General features: G+C 54.6%; 10 protein-coding genes across 10 annotated transcripts; 6 read left to right on the top strand and 4 right to left on the bottom strand.

Annotated features, from left to right (window-relative positions):
* Positions 1–1,045: 1,045 nt before the first annotated feature.
* Positions 1,046–2,162, top strand: G647_02117 (uncharacterized protein; the record flags this gene model as incomplete). Its single annotated transcript, XM_008726468.1, has 2 exons — positions 1,046–1,196; positions 1,249–2,162. The coding sequence occupies 2 exons, from the start codon at positions 1,046–1,048 to the stop codon at positions 2,160–2,162; spliced, it is 1,065 nt and encodes a 354-aa protein (XP_008724690.1).
* A 719-nt stretch (positions 2,163–2,881) lies between these two features.
* G647_02116 (uncharacterized protein) lies at positions 2,882–3,442 on the top strand (the record flags this gene model as incomplete). Its single annotated transcript, XM_008726467.1, has 1 exon — positions 2,882–3,442. The coding sequence occupies one exon, from the start codon at positions 2,882–2,884 to the stop codon at positions 3,440–3,442; it is 561 nt and encodes a 186-aa protein (XP_008724689.1).
* A 579-nt stretch (positions 3,443–4,021) lies between these two features.
* Positions 4,022–4,642, top strand: G647_02115 (signal peptidase I; the record flags this gene model as incomplete). The annotated part of the gene is made up of 2 exons (XM_008726466.1): positions 4,022–4,347; positions 4,402–4,642. The coding sequence occupies 2 exons, from the start codon at positions 4,022–4,024 to the stop codon at positions 4,640–4,642; spliced, it is 567 nt and encodes a 188-aa protein (XP_008724688.1).
* Positions 4,643–5,945: 1,303 nt separating this feature from the next.
* Positions 5,946–8,560, top strand: G647_02114 (uncharacterized protein; the record flags this gene model as incomplete). The annotated part of the gene is made up of 2 exons (XM_008726465.1): positions 5,946–7,023; positions 7,071–8,560. 2 exons carry the CDS (start codon positions 5,946–5,948, stop codon positions 8,558–8,560), a joined length of 2,568 nt encoding a protein of 855 aa, XP_008724687.1.
* A 539-nt stretch (positions 8,561–9,099) lies between these two features.
* G647_02113 (uncharacterized protein) lies at positions 9,100–11,257 on the top strand (the record flags this gene model as incomplete). The annotated part of the gene is made up of 2 exons (XM_008726464.1): positions 9,100–9,425; positions 9,481–11,257. The coding sequence occupies 2 exons, from the start codon at positions 9,100–9,102 to the stop codon at positions 11,255–11,257; spliced, it is 2,103 nt and encodes a 700-aa protein (XP_008724686.1).
* Positions 11,258–13,113: 1,856 nt separating this feature from the next.
* G647_02112 (uncharacterized protein) lies at positions 13,114–14,221 on the bottom strand (the record flags this gene model as incomplete). The annotated part of the gene is made up of 2 exons (XM_008726463.1): positions 13,114–13,416; positions 13,514–14,221. 2 exons carry the CDS (start codon positions 14,219–14,221, stop codon positions 13,114–13,116), a joined length of 1,011 nt encoding a protein of 336 aa, XP_008724685.1.
* An 858-nt stretch (positions 14,222–15,079) lies between these two features.
* On the bottom strand, positions 15,080–16,231 carry G647_02111 (uncharacterized protein; the record flags this gene model as incomplete). Its single annotated transcript, XM_008726462.1, has 1 exon — positions 15,080–16,231. One exon carries the CDS (start codon positions 16,229–16,231, stop codon positions 15,080–15,082), a length of 1,152 nt encoding a protein of 383 aa, XP_008724684.1.
* A 300-nt stretch (positions 16,232–16,531) lies between these two features.
* On the top strand, positions 16,532–17,530 carry G647_02110 (uncharacterized protein; the record flags this gene model as incomplete). Its single annotated transcript, XM_008726461.1, has 1 exon — positions 16,532–17,530. One exon carries the CDS (start codon positions 16,532–16,534, stop codon positions 17,528–17,530), a length of 999 nt encoding a protein of 332 aa, XP_008724683.1.
* An 822-nt stretch (positions 17,531–18,352) lies between these two features.
* G647_02109 (uncharacterized protein) lies at positions 18,353–19,129 on the bottom strand (the record flags this gene model as incomplete). Its single annotated transcript, XM_008726460.1, has 1 exon — positions 18,353–19,129. The coding sequence occupies one exon, from the start codon at positions 19,127–19,129 to the stop codon at positions 18,353–18,355; it is 777 nt and encodes a 258-aa protein (XP_008724682.1).
* Positions 19,130–19,984: 855 nt separating this feature from the next.
* G647_02108 (uncharacterized protein) lies at positions 19,985–22,615 on the bottom strand (the record flags this gene model as incomplete). Its single annotated transcript, XM_008726459.1, has 2 exons — positions 19,985–22,198; positions 22,247–22,615. 2 exons carry the CDS (start codon positions 22,613–22,615, stop codon positions 19,985–19,987), a joined length of 2,583 nt encoding a protein of 860 aa, XP_008724681.1.
* Positions 22,616–23,755: the final 1,140 nt, after the last annotated feature.

Raw genomic sequence — 23,755 nt, 5'->3', positions numbered from 1 at the left:
TTGATACTCGCACCAAGTACTGTATACTCGTACAACGTAGTACCTGTGCGTGGGAACCAGGTACAGCTGGAACATCGGAAGTCTCGGTGATGACTACGCAACACCATCAAGCCCCAAACACCCACCAAATGTTGCCAAATACTTTGCTATGAACATTGAAGCCTGGCTTGTTTGGCTGCACGCTTGAGGGAATATTCGTCTACCATATACCACATCATTGCAGCTCGGCCGAGAGATATCTGATTTTTATCGAGATGGAAGCGATCATGACTCATCCGTCTGCATTCCATGGTGGTACGGTAGCACGAGATACCAAAAGCGAACAAAACAGTATCTTTGTCATAGCACGAACTTTAACAGTCCGGGCGATGAGTGCATCGAAAGCCCTGCGCTCTCGGTTTGTGACTTCGGAGCGACCATTTTCACTATTCACGTTATTTCCAGTCCTCAACTAAGTACTGTATTTATTCTGCTCTTCCATTTCAGGGATCTGAGATCTGGAGCAGTTAGGCCGTTGATCAAAGATCATGCAGCTGTGAAAGGACTGGACAAGTCTGGCCGGTTCACGTGGCAGGCAATCCTCCACGCCCAAGACCACTCATTTTCTCAACACCACACGTTGGATCAGATGTCCCATTCCTGGCGAATTCTCATCATTATTTATGTTCTACTCCAGATCCTTGATATCACACGGCTCGTCACCACGATTCTCGTAGTGTCAGCCCCCCGGGTTCTGTTGGAGCTCGGTCCCCATTGTCAGCGAACGCTTGAATAGTAATCATGTATTTCTTGGAAACACCATAAGCTGCGAGCCTCAGCCAGTCCTAGGTCTTTCTTGTCTCTAAACGTCTAGCCACGTTCCGTGGCTGGTACAGGTTGCGTTTATTCGCCTGCAGTCCGTTTGCAAGGACAACCAGCGATCGTCTCGGACTAAAGCACCACACGTCCGTCGTCAGGTAGTCCGTTGCCCTTTTTTGCGAGGTTGTAGGTTGCGCAACAGAAGGTCCATCATCGACAGATATCGTTGCAGTATCCTGTATCAGCGATGGCATTGATCCGGCCAAGGGATCATAGCTCCCTGGACGTCACCTTGATGGGTCATCCAGAAGCACGGAACGTGGGCGAGCTTTGGGCTGGCAAGACGAACATCAAGGAGCGGCGGAGACTGCAGAACCGGCTGAACAGGCGAGCCTACAGTGAGTTTCCAGTCTAACATTCCGCGCCTCGACCACTTAGGATTTATCATAGGGAAACGCCAGGCCGAACAAAAGCTGGTTCGAAAGCGGACCATGGCTCAAGCAGGCATCGAACCAGAAGCCAGGATGAACCGAATGCTCCGCGTGCCTGGCGTCACGGTTTTCTCTCTTGATGTCAAACATGATCAGACCCAAAAAGGACCAATCTCGCTAACATCTCTCGTCTCCGCCGCCGGCATGTCCTCTGGCGAAGACGCCGCTGTCTTGTCCTCGTCGCCGCAGCGCCATCTCCGACTCCTTCAATCGTGGTGTCGCAAGTTCGAGGAGACGATGCGGCGAGCTGGTCTAATCAGTGTCGAACCCGATCAAGGCAGCCCAACTACCGACTCGGACGCTATCCAGCTCGAAGAAGTGCTCGTCGAGGTCGGACACGTTCGATATCCGGACTTGATACCGAATCCTGAGGATCAGCTTATCAACCTCATGTACTACAATGTGTTCCGGGGCCTGGCCAAGAACATCCGCGCATTGAACCTCGATATACAATCAATGGCATCGTGGAACTACGACTCGCCATTCGTGACTGGGAAAGTGGATGTCTCAACGCTTGCCCCTGATTTCCAGCCAACATACTTACAGCGGACCATATCGCACCATCCGTGCTTCGACGTGTTCCCCGACCCGGTAGTAAGGGATAACGCGATTGTGCATTGGTACATCGAAAAGCATCCATTGGAGGGACGATTGTGCATGGCATTGGCTGGGAGACACACATGGCACGAGATTGACCTAGCTCTGAAATGTGGCTGCATATTGTGGGGCGAGCCGGATGTCGCAGAGAGCTGGGAGGTTACTGAGGGCTTTGCCAGAGACTGGCCTTTCTTGGTGAAAGGAGCTGTCCGACTTGAGGCGGCGACGAACCGCTACAGAGCGTTTCGAGGGGAGCCACCCATTCTCTTCGCTTGACTCTTGGTAATGCAGCCCGAGCAAGATTTGTCACCTTAGCAATGCCAGTCCCCAAGTTTGCGCCACAGATCCGAGACAGAACCACCAAGACGGTCTGAATCGGAGGGAAGGCAGGCATCTCCTACCAGGGTCCGGCAGGGAGGCCAGTGGACCACCGAACAATCAGTAGGTGTGGCAGAAAAGTGACAACTGCCTGCATTCAGTGCAAGCGCGCGAAAATGGCGGCAACAGAGATATATCGGTTGATGTGAACCACCGCGGCAACTGTTGCACTTCTCCTTTCCCGGTCTGTATATCACCTTCACGCCACGAACGCATTGTTGCTACCAATCCGGAGCGCTTGCATGTGAACAGGAAGGAGCTGTCCGACATGTTGTACTCTACTGTGGGGATCCCCAGCGGTGCCTGATTGCATTGTCCCCGTCTGACTTTTTCTGAGTAGTTTTTCGCAGCAGTTCAGATTGCCAGTATCGCCAACGTCGGCGCCCGCGGCCACTCTCATACTCATTCCCACAGAGTCCGCGGGCTCAACCAGGTGTTTGCTCTTGGCGCAAACAACAATCCAGCGGACGTACAAGATGGCACCGGTGCGGGAAGCGATTGGTACACAACCTATTCTGGGAATGGTTCAGCGGCGGCTGGCTGGCCTGTGATGGCACAATGGGTGTCGTTCGAAGATATGTAAGCGAGGCGGCGAACTGTCTCTGCGAGCGTCACTAATGTATTCAAGGTTCAAAGCCAACAAGGGCGTCATGCGCGTTTCCTGTGTCAATCTAGGTTCGGGCAACGGACCTGACGATAGCGAAGAGGAGATTGATCTAGTGCTGAACGCCGTGCAATACGTGTCTTACTTGACCAACGTCGACCACCGCTTTATCCTGGCGATTCTTCTTCAAGAGTCCAAAGGCTGTGTCCGCGTGCGAACAACAAACAACGGTGTTCCAAACCCCGGCTTGATGCAAGCTCACGACGGCGCATTCTCTTGCAACATGAAGGGGAACCTTCAGAATCCATGTCCAGCTTCTCAAATCTTTGGCATGATCTTTGACGGGGTTGGTGGCACTTCTACTGGGGATGGGCTGGCGAAGATATTGAACCAGCTGGCGTCGAGCAGCAATGACGCACAGGCATATTATCGAGCGGCTCGCCAGTACAACACTGGCTCGATTGCGCAGGACGGGGATTTGGATGTGGGTGGACGCTCTACAAACTGCTATGCTAGTGATGTTGCCAACCGCTTGACTGGATGGGTCTGGGCTGAATCGGCCTGCTCTCTGTGAAATGGGCGCAGGCTGCAACGTCCTTGAGGACGGACTTGTTTGACCATAAAGAGGCAATGGTTGAAATCCGAGAGTGTACAGATCGCACTTTGCCCTTGCACTCAGTGACACTTTGGCCAGCGCGCTTAGCCGCCGTATGAGGTTCGGGTCATTTTGCACTGAAGTCATCCAGATTTGGGTTGGAGGAGGATGAGATGCAGGTGAGACAATACAATGTCCTCGAACGATGGCTGGCACCGAGATATCCAGCGAGCGATCAGTAAGGTAATTTCCGTGTCCCCTAAATCATGCTTTCTCAAGGCCCAGCGGTAGGTGAGAGGTGCTGTAGGCGTCAATAGCTGCCTGAGGTGCATGAGGTGTTCAGGCGTGTTCTCTTCCTCTTGGGTAAATTTCGGGCATGCTCCCAACTTCTGCCACCTGTTGTTCATTCAATGCACAACTGCGCTTCGCGTGAAATTACCATGACCCGTCATCCCTACGGAACTTCAAGCGGTCACCTTTTCCTGCGAGTTCCTATGGTAGAAGATTAATATCTACCCTTAAAGGTCAACCTGAGCTTTGTACCAGCAATCTGCCACAATGCTGTCCTCCCTCACGCCGTACTTGTCGAACCCTCGGCAGTCACTGTCGCAAGTTCTCAACTTCGCCCTCGTCTTATCGACAGCTTTCATGCTATGGAAGTCACTGTCAGTTATCGCAGACTCACCTTCTCCGATCGTCGTGGTTCTGAGTGGTTCCATGGAGCCTGCGTTCCAGCGAGGTGATCTACTGTTTCTCTGGAATCGGGACAAGACTGCAGAAGTGGGAGAAATCGTCGTCTATAATGTCAAGGGGAAGGACATTCCAATCGTGCACCGTGTTGTGCGTAGCCATGTGCCCGCCATTCCCGTCGAGGCCGACATAAGGTATACAAGCCGTTCCTAGTCGTTTGCTGAGCACGTAGGCTGACACCACTGCAGTGGAACCCTCGCCCCGGCCTCCCCGAAACTCCTCACAAAAGGTGACAATAACGTCGCCGACGACACTGAGCTCTATGCCCGTGGCCAGAGCTACTTGGATAGGAAAGAAGATATCATCGGCAGTGTCCGCGGATACGTGCCCGCAGTTGGATACGTCACGATCATGCTTAGCGAACATCCGTGGTTGAAGACAGTCATGCTTGGAATCATGGGTCTCATGGTCATCTTGCAAAGAGAATGAAGGATCAGCTGCGGCCACTAATCAAGGCTGGACAACAATCATCTATCCTGGGCGACGTTGGCTGAAGGAATCAGAGCAGCACCGGTGTCGCTCCTCCTTGGGAAGAAACGGTCGAAAGGCATTTGACTCGGCCGGTACCTGAGGTGGCATTCCTCTGTCGGGCCAGACGCACCACGGAGCGCCGGTATGGCCAAGGACTCTCAGAGATACTGTGGTCAGTAAGGCTTCCAACAGGCGGATTTCATCGGATTGCGACCGAGATGACAAAAGTGAGGGACTTGGCCCCATTTTCTGCGATAGCGACGGCCTCGCCTCAATACGAAAGCAGACGAGAGGCTCTTACTGCGTTACATGGCAGTCTCAGGATTGCACGCGGAATCCATTGGTGTCCAGTGCAGTGCTGGTGCTTACAGCTACATATGCACACGCCCGATAGGGCAAAATCCGACAGTTCCCGGTTATATAATGGACAAATAAGCGTGCATTACGCAGCTCCGGGCGGTAGACGGTGACCCCCTCCTGGTGCCAAAACGCCATCCAACGGGCATCGAGGACGGCGCGGGATCCAGAACCTCGACCCCTGTAGCGCCGACAGGCTCAATGGAAAATCTCCAACCGAACCCCTGGTCTTTGGTGCTTTTGCACGGCGTGGGTGGGGATTTCAGCCGCTTTCCCACGTCGTCGTTTCACGCCTTATGGTTCGTTCCAAGAAGCCCAGGCGCGCGGTGCTTCGAGCTGAAAAGATAGCTTGTCTTCCCGTCTCCTGTGTTCACCAAGAAACTCTTCCTCCTCTTCAACGATCTGGAAGTCTTTCTCTGAGAGCACGCATCTTCTCCGACAAGCGCATCACTTCAGCATCGAGGTCCCGACTGAGACGGTGGAGTTTCACCTATCTCTACCACGTTGTCCAGCCTTACGGGACAAAGTTTAGCGCCTGCTCTATCTGGCGCCTCTAGTCTTCGTCGACGCAAGTTGTCGCCGTGGGCAGCCACGAGATACAATATAGCCCGAGTCGTCGCCCATCGATATCGACAAGACAACATTCGCGGGTATTCATCTGATAACGGACAATCGTGTTTGGAGCGCCTCCAGGCTAAACAACTTCAATCACTGCCCACGTCTTTTTATCGACACATCTTGCTCCGATCAGTACTTGACTGCAATTGCTGTAGAGGCCAACAAGTTCAATACACGTGTCAGACATGCTCATCTCAAGTACTGTCCATTTGCCGGTCCCCATGGACCAAAGGTGACCCGCATAAACCATCACATTGTGATACATCCCTGTTTCATGGCGAGCAACATGGACCACGACGGCGACGATCCAAGTCAAAGGTCGCTCCCGGGGCCCGCACTGCCAGACAAAGTCGAACTCCTTACCAGCAAGGGCTCTTCAGGCATAGTAACGACCACGACCACGAGCGCGATCGAACCAGCGACATACTATCGACGACATTCTAGAGGCCATTCTGGGGATGTGCGCTTCCAGTCAGTTGACGAAGACGAAAGCGTGCGAGATGAACCCTTCGAAATCATAGAGCCCCCATCGCCATTGAGGGTTCGCCGGCCAAGCGCCGGAGCATCAGCTGCCACGTCGATGCTGCGGCGTTTGACCACCAAAATCAAGCCTATGTCTCGCGGTGCTTTCCGGTCAACCAAGAGATCGAGGGGCCAGGAGTATGCGACCCTGGAGGATGGTGAGAATGACCATGGCGCAGTTGTGGATCTATCCTCGCTCGAGGGCATGGGGTGGGAGCTTACGGATCTCTCGAATTCTAACATGGGTCGTCTACAGGATGAGGAAACTGAGTATGTCAGCCCAGCCACCACAAGCAGCCGCAAACCGGACTTTCGCTCGTTTGTGGACAAGCGTGCCTCGGTTGGTTACGGGATGAAGAATATAGGTGTCCAGCTCAGACGCGATCCGACAAGGCTGGCACGGAGAGGCACTGGAGATGGTCGGAGTGCTGCGAGCTCCGCATTAGAGCGAAGCAAGACGGTCAAAGATTTCGGCCAAAACCTTGCTCAAGAGAAGAATATGATCGTGGAGGTGGAGGAAGTGGTCGACTTGAGCACTTTTGAAGGCGGACAGCTGGATCACCGGACGAGTCAGAACTTCGAAAGCATGTCGATGAGGCAGAGTGTCATGCCGCAAGAAACCAAGAGTTACTTCTTCCCCGAAGACCCGGACATTCCGAATTGGAAACCCTGGTCGATGCGAAGCTGGTATATCCTCGCTCTGATGGCGCTCGCCGTGGGCTTGGCCGGCTTCCAAGAATTCCTCTGCCAAAAATCATTCAGGAAAGCTCGTGAGAGAAGTGGCATCCTTGAGTTCAACGCTGTGGCAGACATATCGACGTGGGACTTCTTTGCTTGGAAATGTGAGTTGACCACTTTACGGACCAGTCACCCTGCTGAACGACCCTAGATCTCCCGACCATGATTACGATTGTCTACGCCGTCCTGTTCTCCATCATGGACTTTGACATCCGTCGACTCGAGCCGTTTTACCAACTGTCACGACCCCGTGGTGCTTCGGCAGCTGCAAGCATCAACCTCGACCACTTGACCATGTTTCAATATTTCGTCCCCTTCAAGGCTTTCCGACTCCGACAGTGGGCGGTGTTTTTCTCTACGACAGGGAACATCGTCGCATCGATGGTGTCGCCCGCGTTACAAAACCCCTCTGTTCGATTTCTTACCAATCCTGACCCAAAGTGTACCGACCAAGGCTGCCCAGGACCGGACAGCGCAGAGAAGCATTATTGGGTTCGCATTTCTCCGGTCTGGTCTCGACTATTGTCAGCAAGTTATCTGTTTGTAGCGATTGTGCTTGTCATCCTGTTCCTTCAGTTACGCCGCAAGTCCGGTTTACTGAGCGATCCGAAAGGCATCGCCGGGATCGCATCCATGGCCACCAAATCGCACATTCTGCAGGATTTCTCTGGATTGGACACTGCACATTCGGGAAAGATCCATAAACGACTCGCACATCGACGATACGTATTGTACAAGTCCTCCATCTGGCAGGGCGAGTGGAGCGCCACAAGCGAACCGCCACAGGACAGCGAGAGGAAGCTGACGAGTCCACATCCGCTCATGCTTCGGACCGAGGCGGCTCTACCTTTTCTGGCCTTTATGGGATTCTGCCTGATTTCGGTGCCCATCATCACACTGACAAAGGCCCGGGTGGTGCCAAACGCGGTGCCTTGGCTCCCGATTGTGATTGCGACCGCCCTGAAACAGTTCTTCAGCACCTTCGAGTCGGATGTTCGACTCATGGAGCCGTTTTATCAACTTTCAAGAGGCAACGCGAAACCCGAAAACAGCCTGACGCTGGACTACCAGGCCTCCGTGTACGGAATCATGCCGTTCAAAGCTCTCTTCAACAAGCATTATCTGCTGACCCTGGTTGGTGTGGCATCGGTCATGCTGGACATATTGACAGTGACAGTGTCTTCGTTCTCCGTCAACTCGGAGGACTTCATGCACATCGGAAGCCGCGGCGAAGACAGATCGGATGGCGATGAAACCTTCGTCTCGTTCTGGGCGTCACTGATACTGTCCTTGGTCATACTGGTCTATGTCATCTTCACCACATGCCTGGTGTATCTACGGCGACGACATCCGTTCCTGCCTCGTGAACCATCAACCATCGCGGCAGTGCTGGCATTTATATACTCTTCCAACATGCTAACGGACTTTATCGACACCGAAAGGCTGAACAACAAGGCCATGGAGACGAGGCTGAAGAATATCGGCAAGAGGTATGCTCTGGGCTGGTTCAAGGGGAGAGACGGCCAGATTCACTGCGCCATCGATGAGGAGCCCATGCGGAGTAAATATGTTCATGGCAAGCCTTACACCATGGCTCAGGCTGTCCCGCTTGGGTCTCAAGACACGTTTTATGCTGTATAAGGAGTCAGCTTCGGGTTACTGGCTATTGCTTGGGGATATCGTTAGAGTTGGACATACTAAGGGAAAACGGCAGGATTATGTGAATGACTTAGGGACATCAGGACATACAGATTCAAATGTAGATAAGACTCATGAATAGGAGGATTGGCCATCACAGGCGGTCGAGACTGTCGTCATCGGCGATGAGGTGCCTGCTGGTGCCGGCGACCAAATTCCTGGCGAGCTGGGACTCAATGCATCCTGATTTGGAAGTGAGAGCATGTGAATAACCGGGAAGGAGCAATCGAGCGAACGCGGCTTGGGAAGCCACGATTGGCGACGATAATCGATTGGTGGTGAGCGACGCAGGCGGGGCAGATGCTCGCGATCATGGCGGGGATTCGCAGTCGTGATGCGCGACGGGCGCAAGCCAATGACGTAGTGCTCAACTGATGGCAATTGGCATTCTCTGCCTGCTATCATCGCTGAGTGAGTCCTCCCTGGCTTTCTTCCTTCTGACCTCTCCGTCGTCGCTGCTCCAGGCTCATTCCCTTCCAAACATGCCCGCGCCAGGCTATGTCTTCCGCGATGGCGGAGCCACGCCACCGGCCGAAGAGAACCCCGACTCAGAGTTTCGCCAGAGAATCACGAAGGCTACGAACCCAGTCACCGTGGCGGCAACTTCCAATGCTCCGCTGGCTCAGAACACAACCACAAGTCACGAGCTAGCAACAGGCGCCAAGGGCGACCATGAAGTCGCAGGTGCTGTGCAGCGAGCCGGTAAGGAGGATAGAACCAGCAATCTCGGATGGCAAGCCAACGGTGTGGACACAGATACTTTGGTCGGCGGGCTTCCCAACGAGGAGCTGTGGACCCTGATTAGGAGGTTCAACAAGGCAAGCAGCTTCCCTTTCTTCAACGACCGTGTGCTGATTGCGGAGCCAGCAAATGTACCATGTCAAAGCCATACCCGAACAACCTCCAGGGGGGCTGGATCTCAACATCGCAGAAGAGGATGAGTTCTCTCCGGACAAGTTGCGATCCAACATTGAGCGGCTGTATATGACTGTCATTGTCGGATTGATTGCATTCGGGAAACACATTGCCAGACTGAGATCGTGGCGGGAACCTCGCCGAACCGCTTCCTTTGCAGCCGTCTACTTCATCGCATGGCTGTTCAATTTCATCGTGCCGACCCTGGTTACTATGATTATCGTCCTCATCACCGTCCCTAAGTCTCGAGACATCCTCTTCCCCCCTGCACCTCTCGCTCTGGTCAGCCACAAGACAGGCGGTGTCCAGAAACCCAAGGCAGGAGTGTTAGGCAGTCATGATAGTGTCACGGGAGCGCCAGAGAAGCACAAGGGCGAAGCAGTTGAGCAAGAAGCAAGCAACTTGGTCTCTGGGATTGCTTCGGTTGCCATCTCCAGTGCTGCTGGTCGTCACGACCAGTCGAGCCCAGATGAACAAGGTGGTAGCAAAACCCTTGACAAAGGAATGCCTGACCCGACCAAGATAGCCACGGCTACAGCCGATGCCTCTTCGGCAGCCCAAGGCAGTGATGCGGATGCTGTTCAGGACAAGACCAAGCAGCCGATGGAAGAGGCCGTCTGGGGCCAGGTGCGTCCGGTGATGCATGCTCTAGGGGAGATCTCAGATATGTGGGAACGGTTCGCCAACGCTTTGTCGCCTACGCCGCCCTTCTCGCAGAAGAACCGCCTGCAGCTCGGCGCCATCTTCGTGCCCGTCCTTCTGATCTCGCTCGTCACACCCGCTCAGTGGGTCATGAAGGGCTCAACCTTCCTCGTCGGCTTCGGATTCTTCTCGGACCCACTGATCATGCGCGGCATCCACTGGCTGAACGAGAATATCCCGGATTGGCCGAAATACCTCGAGATCCGAAACACCCTACTCCGAGGAGTTCCCACAAACGCTCAACTTACCGTCACGCTGCTGCGCATTGGCGAGGCAAATCGTGCGCCTTTACCGCCGCCACCTAAGTCTCACGAGCCCCCTTCGGACAAGCCGGCCGAAATCGACAAGCACGCCATCACGGAGGGCGGCCTGGACACGTCCCATGCGGAGATTGAAGATGCCATTACTGTCGATGAACCCGGCGGTACTGAAGCTTCTGAACCCCAAGACGCGACAAAGAAGAAGAAGGGCGGATTCGGGGCGAAAATCCTTGGCGCATTCAAGACCACCACGGCTGGAGCAGTCGAAACAAAACTCACCACCGATACGGTGAAGGCGACGCTAGGGTCGAAGCACGCGGCAGAGAAACTGGGCGTCTTGCCCTCGCGGACCGAGTTGAGGAAGAAGCAGAGGGAAGGACCCATTGAGTTCAAAGCGCGATATCACGGCCGCAAGGGCGCCGTCTATGTGGACAGCGCGGTTTCGCCGCCTAGCGGCAAGAGGCCTGCCTCGCCGTGTGTATACTTCACGACGCACCTCGACGGCGACGAAGGAGTGGAAAGCATGCCTCGCGATCCTGACTGGGCAATTTCCGTAGCCGACATCGCCGAAGTCAAGAAGATTGGTGGTTTGGGCTGGAAGGGTAAGATCGTGGTCGGATGGGCGACAGATAGAGAAGTCAAAGACGGGATTGAGATTGTGTCCAAGGATGGGGCAAGGTATCGTGCCATGGCGATGAAGGAGCGGGATGAGTTGTTCAACCGGCTCGTGGCGATGGGGCAGCAGATTTGGGCCAGTTATTAGATGGACGCTTTGGATTTTCACGGCTGTCTAGGTACTTAATTACGTGGGCATTGATATGGGCGCCGACCTCCCACGCCGAAGTGCAGTATTTAACTAGCCCTTGATACGTATTACGGAGTACCCATACCCGCAGGATGCCCACGCAGCCTTGAGCATTGAGAACGACGTCGAAGTTTGCCTCGATCCGCACTCGGTCTCGTCGGCCTCTTTTCCGTGATTTTTCCCAACGCCAACATCGATCCGGATTCTGCAACCTATTCGTCTCTTGACATTCCTAGCCACCCACCAGCGTGCCAGCCCCGCAAACCGACAGCGCATCCAATGAGTAAGTGAAACGATGGTAAGGGAAAGAGAGCGTGATCCTTCCAATGCAAACATCGATCCGCATCTACAGCCTATTCATTCGTCTCTTGACATTCCTAGCCACCCACCGGCGGACCAGCGCCGCAAACCGACGGCAACATCCAATGGGGAAATCGGCACGAAACTGAAGCGGAACGTCCCGTTGCTTGATACAAGAGCTGCACGGGTCGTCGCCAACCCCCCACACCACAACCATGAAGAACGCGCGGCTGATACGAGTAGAAGAAGTCGCAGGGGGCTCTCTGCATGACACCGAGGTCGACGGGCCGCCGCTGCCGCCACCACCGTAGGACATTCAAAGGGAGGGGGCGCCAGCATGGCCGGATCTAGCTCTTGCCTGGATACTGCTGGTGCTGGTGCTGGTGCTGGTGCTGGTGCTGGTGGTGTTGGTGCTCAGCGCGCGGGGGCTAAAACCCTCATTGTCCACCAGGTATTGGGGAGCAGAGTATGAATTACACCGGTGTCGTCAGGGCGATTCAGTCTAGGGAAAGCGTCTCGGCGATGGCTCTGCGCGAGGAACGGGGGGCCAACGTGTCGAGAAAGGGCACGATCGAGACGGTCCGTCGTTTCTTGTCGTTGTGCCGTTGTGCCGTCTTTGTTGGTTTGGTTCGCCGCGTGGGCGGTGGTTTTGGTCTTGGTCTTGTTGGTCTTGTTGGTCTTTATCCTTGACTGTTTAGAGGTTACCAAGGGCCACGACCGGAAAATCAACGTGTCATTCTTGTTGCGCCGATGGTAACGGCGGTGGCTCTCTGTCAGCATCTTGAGAACGACGTTGTTGTTGGCTTTGGCAGCTTTGTGTGGTTCGAGTCTGGACAGAGGCAAAAGAAGCCGAGAGAGATCGAGGGTGGTTGTCAAGAACCGCGTGCGCCCGCGTTCAATAACAAGCATACAAGCGAAAAGGCCCAATAATCCAGCACTAAGTGCTAGGATTCTCGCTCTTTTTGGGCGATCCCCAAAGGGGCTGTGGACCTCTCCTGACAGTGGTGTTGTAGAGAACACAGAATATCCAGAAGAGAGTCAAGCCGCGCCCCGTGGCACACACGTCCACAGACAGCTGTCACAGCGTGCCATCCCTTGGCGTGTGGATGTGGAAAGGTGCAATTGAGCGACTTACTCGGCCACGGCGCTGACACGATCGCCTTGGTTCACTGGAAAAGCGGATCCATGGAAGACGTGCCAGACCCCGCGCGCGCATCGGACCATACCCGAGGCCTAGGCGATCAGTAAGATGTCCATCTCGTATTGATCGTTGAGGAAAGCACGAAAAGCAGAAGCTTGGTTGAGGTAGCGCCTCCGCTACCAAAGGGCATGCTAGGGCCTGAGCAGATCTAATGTACAGGGTGCTGTAACACAAAGACAAGCATTCACCAGACGGTTGGAAGACAGCACATCGCCCACGAAGTAAACAGGGTGTTTCTCTCACAATGATTGCGCAGCGGTCTTCTTTGTCGGCTTCGGTCCTTTGAAAGAGTAAGGACGGGCAAGGGATTGACCTATGCGTATTCCTTTGTCACCTTCTCGCACCATTCGAACAGCTTGCTTGCCTGGCCATCCTCCTTGGTCGCCTCATGCGAGATATCCGCACGCATTGACAACGCTCTGCGTCCCCATGGGATGATGTATCGGCCCTGGTCCTTCTCGAGCGTCAATTCGGGCGCCAGACCGGAGAAGATCTCGGTGTATGCGCCATATATGGCCGGGTATAGGAGGATCTGTAGGAGCCGGGCTGCAATGGTGCCATACTGTTCGGCTGTGTGGCGTTGCAGCTCCGATGCGAGGTTGCCAGGATTATAGCACTATTGATATATGTTAATTCTCCGCCCATGGAATGCTCCAGTACGATACCTGTTCGGCAGCGAGCCAGGGGCAAACAGGCGCAGCGCTTGAACTTACATTGTGCAACACTCCGTCCCTTGGTCCGAACCTCTTTCCGAACTCGGTCGCAAAGAAGTAGTTTGCAGCTTTGCTGACCCCGTATGCCAACTGGTTGTCGCCCTTGTCGTCCAGAGTGTCTTCGCCATCCTTGCCCTTCTTCCACACCAAACCGCCCTTCGGACTTTGCAATTCGACCGCGAGACTTCCCGCCCAGCTGACCCGCACAGTTCCCTGCGGTTCCTGCTCCGCCGTACGTTTGAGGATCGGCAACAGCAGCTTTGTGAAGAGGAAAGGTCCGAGGATATTGGTCTGATAGGTCAGATCCATGCCCTGCGAGCCTTTCGACCCTTTTGGCGGCACCATGACGCCAGCGTTGTTGTCCAGCCAATGGAGCTTGTCTTCTCGAGAGAGGAAGTCTTCGGCGCTGGCTTTGATTGTTGTCAAATCTGACAGGTTGAGGTGCAGGTATTCGAGTTTGCCCTGGGATTTGGGATATTCCTGCTTGATCGCCTCGATAGCGGCCAGTGCCTTGGATTCAGTCCGGGCGGCGACATAGACTTTGGCGTTGTGGCCGTAGAGAATGCTGGCTACGTGGTAGCCGACGCCAGCATTGCTGCCGGTGATCAGGTAGACCTTTCCAGTCTGATCAGGGAGGTTCTTCTCGGTGAGTGGTGGAGCGGGGAGGCCGAAAGACTGACTCCAGAATGCCCGGAGCTTGTAGAACATCGTTGCACGAATCGATGTAGGTGCTGAATGCTAGGAACTCACGCTTGGTGTTTGAACGGCTGAGTGTGCTGTGCAGAAGTCGCGACTTTGACAGGATATTGACAATACTCGACAGTCGAGAGGCGGTGGCGGTAGATATACGAAATGCTGCTCAGCGCGCCGAATCGTCATGATGTCCACAACAGTGTTTCCAGAGTCAGCTGTTAATGCACGCCACGGAGATAGAAATCCAGGCTGACACGAGCCCCATACCTGACACATCCACTGCGCGATGCACCATGTGGAGGATGCTTGTTACAAAGAGGAAAAAGCGATGCTTCAAGCAGATCACGGTTGCGTTAGCACGAGTCGGAGATCAGACAGCCAATCAAGGCGGTCTTGTCAGTATCGTGCATTAGTTCGGAGCTTGTTTTCGACTTGTGGCCAACGCCAGTGGCACCTGAGTGGCTGGCGAGCTCATGCAGCCCCCGGCGATTAGTTTAGCGCTTGCAGGGCCCCACGGTGATTCTCCGTCCGATACTCGTAGTCAGGCTGATGAAGCTGATCATCAGATTGCCCTTTACCATGAGGATACTTGGAAGGCATTTTTCTGGGAACGAAATGCTGCTGCCTGTGTGACAAGAAGCTTCCGCGAGCCACGTCTACAGGTGGGCGCTTCAAGAGCCCACTGCTCGGCTTCAACTGATCCCTCGCTCAGACACGGCTGTAACACGTCCGGGTTCGGCCGAAGCATCCTGCCTCGACGCACACGAAAGCCGACCCAGACAAGGCTTGGTCTTACTGTAGACGCATATGAAGTGTTCCTCAGGTGTTGCGCGGCGACCGTGACAGCCACCGACAGAGTCGGCAGCAGACGTATCAAGCCACTACCAGAGTCTCTCCAATGTCGACCAACCCTATCTCGTCGCCCCATTTCAACCCCGCCTCCTCCGCGGCCATCTTCCAGTGCTTTGCCGGTGTCCGAACGTCCTCATAGTATTGTGAGAGACCTCCACGAACCGTCCCCCAATGCATGCCGATTGATTTCTTGCTCCGCACGTCCTGATGGATCCGGATTGAGTCCCACGAGTTGGCATGTACATTGGACATGAAGTTCCTCGGTGAGCACAATCCAATTGGTAGCAGCGCCAGATCAAACGGTCCCAACAGCTCGCCCACCTGTTTGAACGTCGGGCAGACGGGCCGAGCGTCCTCTTCCTCTCGCGACAGATCGTTGGCGTGGATCGATCGATATGCTGTATCTCCCGCGAAGTAGACGTGTTTGCGTGATCCCTGCAGATCGTGGATGGCGTAGGAGCACCATAGATCATGATCTCGATCCCATATGCTGCGCGATGAGAAGTGCTGGGTCGGGGTACACGTGATTTGGACCTTGCCGACTTTCTCGATCTGCACGTCAACGCCGTCCCACCAGTCGAGCTCCGTGATGGAAGACTGGTCGATACCCAATGCGGTCAGCCAGCGTGAGTTGTGCAGGCCAACCAGGAAATGGACTTTAGACTCTCTCCTGGCCCATATTGTTTTCAGCGACTCCGCATCTGCATGGTCGTAGTGGTTGTGACTGATGACGACGATGTCGACCTCGACGGCATCCAGCAGCTTCGACAAAGTGCAAGGGGTGGGCGTGTATCGCTTGGGCCCGAACCAGGACACGGGGGATGTCCGTTCCGAGAAGACCGGATCACACAGGATATTGATGCCTCGCGTGGCGCCCTCCGGCTTAGATGTCTGCATAAGAAAGCTGGCATGTCCGATCCAAGTCACCTTGAACCCGGGGTCTGTGTTCGAGAAGTCGACCTTCCGGACGGGGACGAGCTCTTCACGGTTGGCAGGAACCGGTGCAAATGCCGGGCGACCACTGCCAAAGCGCACCTTCAAAAGATATGCGATGCTGTGGTGGCCGGGATCGTGCGAAGGCCACGGGTTCCTGAACGCCGTGGGAGGGCTGCCAACATGGTGGTCCTTGGGTGCGTCAGGGAGCAAGCAAGGAAGCCTGTTGATCGAGACCATGGTGGCACTGCAAGTGAAATTCTAGGACCTGGACCAAGTGACCGCTTTAACTATCTAATACTGACAGAGTAATATTTTCCATCGAGCTGAATGCGAACTACTGTTCGATGAATCATCGGGATGATATCGCGCCGCTGCAGCTTGCCACCAACACCAGCCCTCCATTCTCCGCTGAATAACTTCGCCCATGACCGCTACCTGTAGCAGTCCTTGTAGTCAGTTTGACATCTGAGGAACACCGTCCGAACACTAATAGGACACTTCCTCGAACCGACCGACCGACCGACCGACAACCTCAGAATGGTGCCTCCACTCATCACGCTGGAAGAACACTTCTTCTCCACCGCCATGCTCACGGGGTCAATAAGATCCTACTCCGAACAACTGAAGCACCTCCCCGGTTTGTCTGAGAAGCTCGCCGACCTGGGGGACCTGCGCCTACAGTCCATGGAAGCAGGCAAGGTGTCTCTCCAGATCATCTCCCACGCCCCCGGCCCAATGTCCGCAGACCAATGTCGAGCCGCGAACGATCAACTTGCCGAAGCTGTCAAGAGCCATCCGGACCGGTTCGTGGGGTTTGCTGTCCTTCCTGTCTCCGACCCGGCAGCCTGCCCAGGCGAGTTAAGTCGTTGTATCAGAGAACTCGGCTTCGTCGGCGCGTTAATCGACAACCACGCCAGCAAAGACGGCTCCTCGCCCGTCTACTACGATAACGCAGAATACTTCCCCTTGTGGCAAACCGCCCAGGACCTCGACGTGCCAATCTATCTCCACCCCACCTGGCCGACCGACTCGATGCTTGATCTGCTCTACACGGGGCCGGACATCCCGCTCGCGGCCTCGAAATCCATCTCCTCGTCCGGCTTCGGCTGGCACTCGGACGTGGCGACTCACATCCTCCGGCTGTTCGCCGCGGGGCTCTTTGACCGTCTCCCTCATTTGAAGATCATCATCGGCCACATGGGCGAGATGCTCCCCTTCATGCTCGAGCGCATCTACCAGCTCTCGCCGCGGTGGGGCCCCCGACAACGCCCCTTCAACCAAGTCTGGGATGAGAACGTGTGGATCACGACGAGTGGTGACTGGAGCGTCAACCCCATGGCTTGTATTCTGCGTAACACCCGCGTCGAGCATGTGCTGTATAGCGTGGATTACCCGTTCGCGCGGAACGAGGACGGCTTGAAGTTTATGCACGAGCTGGAGGCCAGCGGACTGGTCACGCCCGATCAGTTGGAATTGATTGCCTGTCGCAACGCCGAGAAGCTGTTGGGAGTCAAGCACAAAAGGCGATGGGATTGAGCCAAGAGAGAGAAATGCAACCAACCACTGAGGCTAGATAATGGAAAACTCATGATTCGATGAAAAGGTAAGGGAGCAGGACGCACCTCTGCTACCAGGCTGATGTCAACTGACACTCGCTTGCTCGGGTTACTCCCTGGCCGAGAACACACCAACGCCTAACGACAGTCTCGATAGGAAAAAGAAGACGAAAGCACGACTTTCAGGGTCGTGCCTGGTCAAGTCACGCCCGACTACAAAGCATTACACGTCGCCACTGTATGCTCGATGGATTCTAGATTCGCCCCTGATTTCACTCGAATCAGGATGACAATGCTCGACGGCACGGGCACAAGGTTGCACACTGCCGTCTTCAAGTGCGTATGCAAAGGAGAAATTAGAGGACAAGCAGAGCGTGTCCAACATGGAGAAACTGAATTGAGACACAGCGATGGCTGCTACAGTGCTCACCACGTAATTATTCATACAAGGTACTCCGCAATGTAAAGACAATGGAGTCTAGCGCACCACAGCGAACAACAGCTAGAAAGAGTGGCGGGTTCGAAATGACATGTTTCTTACGCCATAGTGTTGGGGGCAATCACGAGAGGGTGGTAGATGTCTTGTTTCCAAATATCCCAGATCGTACTGTATGTAGCTCAAATGGTGGCTTTCACCCCCTGAGAGACTCAAATACTCGCACAGCTTGTTTGTACCTCACGGTTGTACTCTGTCTCATTATCCGTTACCCGTTCAGCAGCAGAATCACAGGCGAAGCCATCCAACTCCAACGCTGGAAATCAGACACGGCACAATTTCATCTTTCATACATCACCCTTCCGCCTATCGCCGCCGTCCAAGTTTCCTCATCGGCGCTCCTCCACCGCCAAACTCTGCTGGATCCACCGTCCGATACCCGCTCCTCCCACTAGGTTTCCTGGGCGGCCGCCTCTCAGGGGAATGCTCCTCAATGACCTCAACGATATCATCGTCCACGATACTGGGCGGATCGACGTGTTCCTCCACGATGACTGTTTCCTCTTCTCTCACGATCCGTTCCCTTCGTGGAGAGCTCGCTGCGGATATCACGCGGCTCGCACTCCGAGATGTGCGTGAAGCGCTCCGTGAGGGGCGTCGGCGATGCGAATGACGGATGACCTTCTCTTCGACCACTTGGCCGCTGCCACCTCGTAGACGGAACAGCGATAGTATAATGTACAGGATTAGTATAAAGCCGGTGATCGAGCCGACAACGATGCCCACCAGTGCCCCAGGTTGGGGACCGGAGTTCAGGCCTGCGTAGGTGGTTGGGATAGCGAGGATTTGGACCTGGCGCTTAGAGAGCGGGTGGGACGAGATCTCGAGAGAGGGTGAGTGGGGGTCGAGGAAGACGGGTTGGACCAGTTTGCGGCGGGAGGGCGAGGACAGGAGGCCCTGTTTCGTGAATTGGAGGGCCTCGCGAAGGATGAGGGCGAAAAGAGATGCGACGGGTGTTTTCGAAATCATTTTGGTATCTTTGGAGCTTGACAGGGAGGTAATTGCTGAGGATACGGAGCGTGAGAAGTATCGCATGTGCTGGCCGGAAGAGCTGATGCTCCGGGGAGCTATTGCTGGCGCCATAGCGACTCGAGATGGGCGACGTGCCCTCTCGGAAGGACAGAGATTGTTCTAGACAGGAGCCTATTCGGGTTTGCCGAACAGGTGAGTCTTTGCAGGTGCTTTGCTTTTCGCTCTTCTCGCTTCCTTTGCTGCCCAAATGCACGGGTAGCTGTGCTGTCTTCCGAGAGGTGAATGGGTGCGTGGTGCGGGGTCCAGTCGAGGCTCCCCAGAAGGTTTGCTGAGCGAGTAGAACTGACTTCGAACAGAGATAGGAAAGTGCGTGTGACAACGAGCGACGACGAAAGAGAATGAACCAGACGCAGCAGAACACCCAGTGAAAGGCTCTGACAGAATGAGAGGTGAGAGGGAAGTGAGAAAGTGGTGAGAGTGTCCTGAATGACGGTGCTGGCGGTGGTGCGAGTCCAGAAAAGTGCAGATCCCAGCCACCAGTGAGCGTCATGGGCCGGACCGCGGTGCCCCACTAAAAAGCTCCAGGCGGCACCCCGGCACCCAATCGGCTCGCAGTTCACACTTGTAGGCTTGCCACGGCCCTTAAAATGCTGGTGGTTGGAGTTTGACCATTGAAATCTCATTCCTTGCTCACAAATTGACAATTTCGTCACCAACCAGCATAAGCCCAATCTGCTTCATTCAACATGTCTGCTGCGCCGTAGGGAGGGGAGGTGGGCTGACACTCGAGAAATGTGCTCCCACAACATGCCATCTGTCGCGCTGGCACCTGCCGTTCAACAACGTCCCTGCAAGGTCGCGTGGACTAACACGGCTCCCTGCTCAAGGACCACCAATCTACCTGTACAGGAAGCAATCCTACGCCGGCATGTACTCCGTAACCACACAGGATCATCAATGCAGTCCTTAAAAGTCGTCGGGGTCGCCCAAATCCCATTTCCTTGTTGTCAATTTGCGTTGCTTCTTGACAGGGGCGGGCTGTTCGTGGATGTTCAACGCCGACACTCGGGTCGCGCTCGAACTCCTCAATGACAGCTTTCGCGGCGACACATCGCATACATTGAGATCGTCCTCGCTCTTCTTTGCCTTGATCGTCGCGTCACTGTCTCGTGCCGAGGCCCGTAGTGAAGCCAGGAACGGGTTCGTTGCAATGTTGATGTTGGCAGTTTCCTGCAGAACCAGCCCTTTGACGGGCGACTTGGATCCAGCACCTCCTCGGGACTTCTTTGTTGGACTCTTATGCTGCACCTCTTGCTCAAGTGCTCGTAGCTTGGCTCGGAGGCACTCGTTTTCGTGTTCTAGCTGCTCCAGCTGTCCAGTGGCGGTGGCATCCTCGTAAATGGTCAAATTGGCCGTTTTCTCCATAAGCTCGAGTTTGCCGTCCATGAACTCCTCGCTTTTCATCCTCTCTTGCTCCCACGCTGTCCTCCATCTCTCTTTCTCCTCGTCTAGCCGCTCCTCCATCTCTCTCCAGCATTCCTCGCGGATCTCTTGCTCCATCACCTGTGCCTTCTCCGTCGCTGCCTGCAGCTTCAATTCGGCTTCGGTGCGCCTGATTTCTTCCTCGGCGAGCCTGACAACTAGCAGATCGCATTCTTCTGCCAGCCTTGCGGCTTCGTGAGTGGCCTGTTCCAATTCTTTGGCAGCAAAGTAAGGATTGACTGCGTCGTGAGGAGTCGTGCGGCCACTGGGCAACGCTTTGCCTTGACCTCCACCGGCTAATATTGTGCTGGTCACACTGGGTACCCTGGGTACCGTCACCTCTCTTGCCATGGCCGAGTATCGTAGAATCTGGCTTGTTGCATTGAAGTCTCCTTGAGGATCCGCTGTCACGACCATGACGCCCCTCTGTGGTTGTCGATATGCCGAACCGTGGTTAGCAGACGGGAAAGAGTTCGAAAATAATAGCTCTGTAAGTTTGCACTGTCGGAACGGCACAATGGGCTTGCTGCCTTCTTGCTGGCAGTCGTTCATGACTTGCAGACACTGACCCAGATACATCAGGCTTTCGTTGATCTTCCCGGCTTCGGCCAGAGTTGAGCCTGTAGTTTTGGCATTTCGAGCACGCTCAGAGCCTGCGAGATCGCAGATGGTCATAGTCCCACCAGTCCACAAAGATGAATGCGCCATCACGTATCCACTGTACTGTGGCCTGTTTCGCTTCTTGACTTCGACGCAGAAGAAGCCATGGCTTCTGGAGCTCACACTGTTGCTGCCAGTCCCTGCCACTCTTCTTTCCGTCAGGCCGGTTTCGAGGACCATCATGGCTTCATCATAGCTCCCACACACAATTTTGCGAAGACCGGCCACGACTTTGACATCCGGAGACATCTCGGTATTTTTGAACAACAGTGGGCGACGCATCAATCCTTTCTGTAACGCTGCTCCTTGTCTGGTTGCTGTCATGGGGGCATTCGGCGACGAAGGGTTCGAGAGGAGGTCAAAGATACGGTCGTTATACACCTCGTACATTGAGACGAGAACCACATATTCGGCTTGCTGATCGATGTCGGCGGCAAACGATGTTACATCAGGTTGTTGTGGGAACGTTGACGGTCGAGGTAGGGGTGGTCTTCGGGTAGAATGACCAATCGATTCCTTAACAAGCATGAGTTTAGCAGGCGACATTTTCAAATTTCTTAAGCGGCTCATGAGAGGGAGTTTGGATGGAGGCTGCCATGGCTCCTTCTCGAACGAAGGGTCTTGCCCGGCCACACAAGACAGTATCCGTACGGTAGACGGATTACTGCCCGCGAAGTGATTCGAGACCAATGTCACCGAAGGACGTGCCGTCCTACTTGAAGGGGAAACGGGAAATGAGCCGGGAAGTTCGTGGGTCCTATTGCCTACCATGGGGGTTTGGGCTCTTGACATAGGCGTCTGAGCTCGAGACAATCTCGCTCGATCGCCATCTCCGTACATCGATTCGAGGAAGGTCGTGGCGGACAAGATCTGGGCTTCTGAGGGATCAGATGCCTGAAGAGAGGACAGAAGGGCAGTATCCGTAGGCAGGTCTGGATGGTGAGGCCGTCGAATGTGCTCTCCAATCGATCTGAAGAGGACATCAAGTGTCATCTGCGTCAGTCCTCGTTCGGACTTTGATCCGAGGATTGTATGGCTCTGTCTCGCTCGTCAGCCACTGCTGGAGGCACATTTGGTGGCATATACCTTTCCGCTCCCCGTGACCCCCAACGTCGCGACTAGACCATCTCTTCCCGTCTGAAGCAAGCTCTTTATTGTGTCTGCTGCACCAGTCTCATCGAATATGTCGAGCTGTCTAGCCTCCTCCCGAAATATCTTCGTAAATCCAAATCTTTCGATCGCTCGCTTTCTCGAATCATTTGGGGGCTGCAGAGTAATATGCGTGGAAAAAGACCCCGTTTTGGCATCGGTGTGCTCAATCGGCGAGCTCGGGGGTTCGACAATGAGCCATGGTTCTGTCGCTTGCCGGGGTAAAGCTGGCTGAATCGGAGGCCTCAAGCGAAGGTAGACTTGGAATAGCGAAGTCTGCGGCGCCATCTTGTTGGAGTTATCCATGGTATAAAGGCAGGAGGATTCCAGCCCAAGATAATTGAGTTTTGGAGAGGTCAACTTAACGGTCAACGCAAGGCTGGCAGTGCTGTGGAATAAAGTTGGAAGTGAATCCAATTCTCTCGGGGTTTCGTGGTCTTTGTTGTTGGCAGCCTAAAACGGGAAGGGCGAGCTGCGATTGTTGCTACAGCAGCGGGAGCAGCACCCGCTCCGTTACGGCCACGCATATCCGACTTAGGCGCATTTACCTGACGAGGCGTGCGAGGCACCGAGGCCGAAGTGATCTTTCACTTCACATTCATCGTTGACGAAGTGTCATTAGTGTTCGTTAGGCGCTACGCGTATCGCTATACATGTGAGTATTCACATACAATAAATCTTGACAGAACGAAGGCAGATCACCCTACCCCGCGTGCCAACCTTCTGACAGTACCATTTCTATGCGATTTCTTGCGCGAGTTAGCTGCTGCATCGAGTACTTCGGGTCTGGAATGCTTCTGGGGCTGGAGAGGCAATCAGACAAAGAGGTACGGAGTATCGAGGCACAGGTGCAAAGTGGATGGCAAAAAACTGCGATGCTTGGTCACCAGTCAGTGCCACGGGTGCTACCGTGGACGATGATTGCGTCAGCCAAGGCCCGACTCGGACCCAAAAGAGCCGAAACCACAGCGAGTGACAAAGAAAGCTGTCAGCGGCTTGGAGGTTCGCACTGCCCCGCCTCCACAATAGGTGCCACCACAGGCGCAGATAGTAGCCGGTTACTGCGAGTTCATGCGTCTGATCTGCACGGTGGACGACTCGGCTCGCTCTTGGGCTCAGCGACGGCTGACCACGAGTCACCCCAGCAAATAGGATGAGCGAAGGCCGAAGCGCGAATATGACTAACCTTGTATCTCGTATTCCCAAACCTTCATTGCATCCGTGAATGGTAAACAGCTGACTTACATAATGCACTGAAGTACTCGGAGGAAGTCAATCCTGAAACGACAGCGATTTCCATGGGCTCTCCTTGAGCTGCTCATCTATATAACGTGGGCCGCCGCAGACCGGACCAGGAACCAGCACATCACCCCGACACACGTGCATAACACTTCACTTCACTAAAGCTGACTGAGAATTTCTCATTTCTATCTCATTTCTATCTCA

The sequence above is a fragment of the Cladophialophora carrionii genome (genome assembly GCF_000365165.1).
Source record: "Cladophialophora carrionii CBS 160.54 unplaced genomic scaffold supercont1.2, whole genome shotgun sequence".
NCBI classification, from domain to species: domain Eukaryota; kingdom Fungi; phylum Ascomycota; class Eurotiomycetes; order Chaetothyriales; family Herpotrichiellaceae; genus Cladophialophora; species Cladophialophora carrionii.
This window is presented reverse-complemented; position numbering and strand designations above follow the sequence as displayed.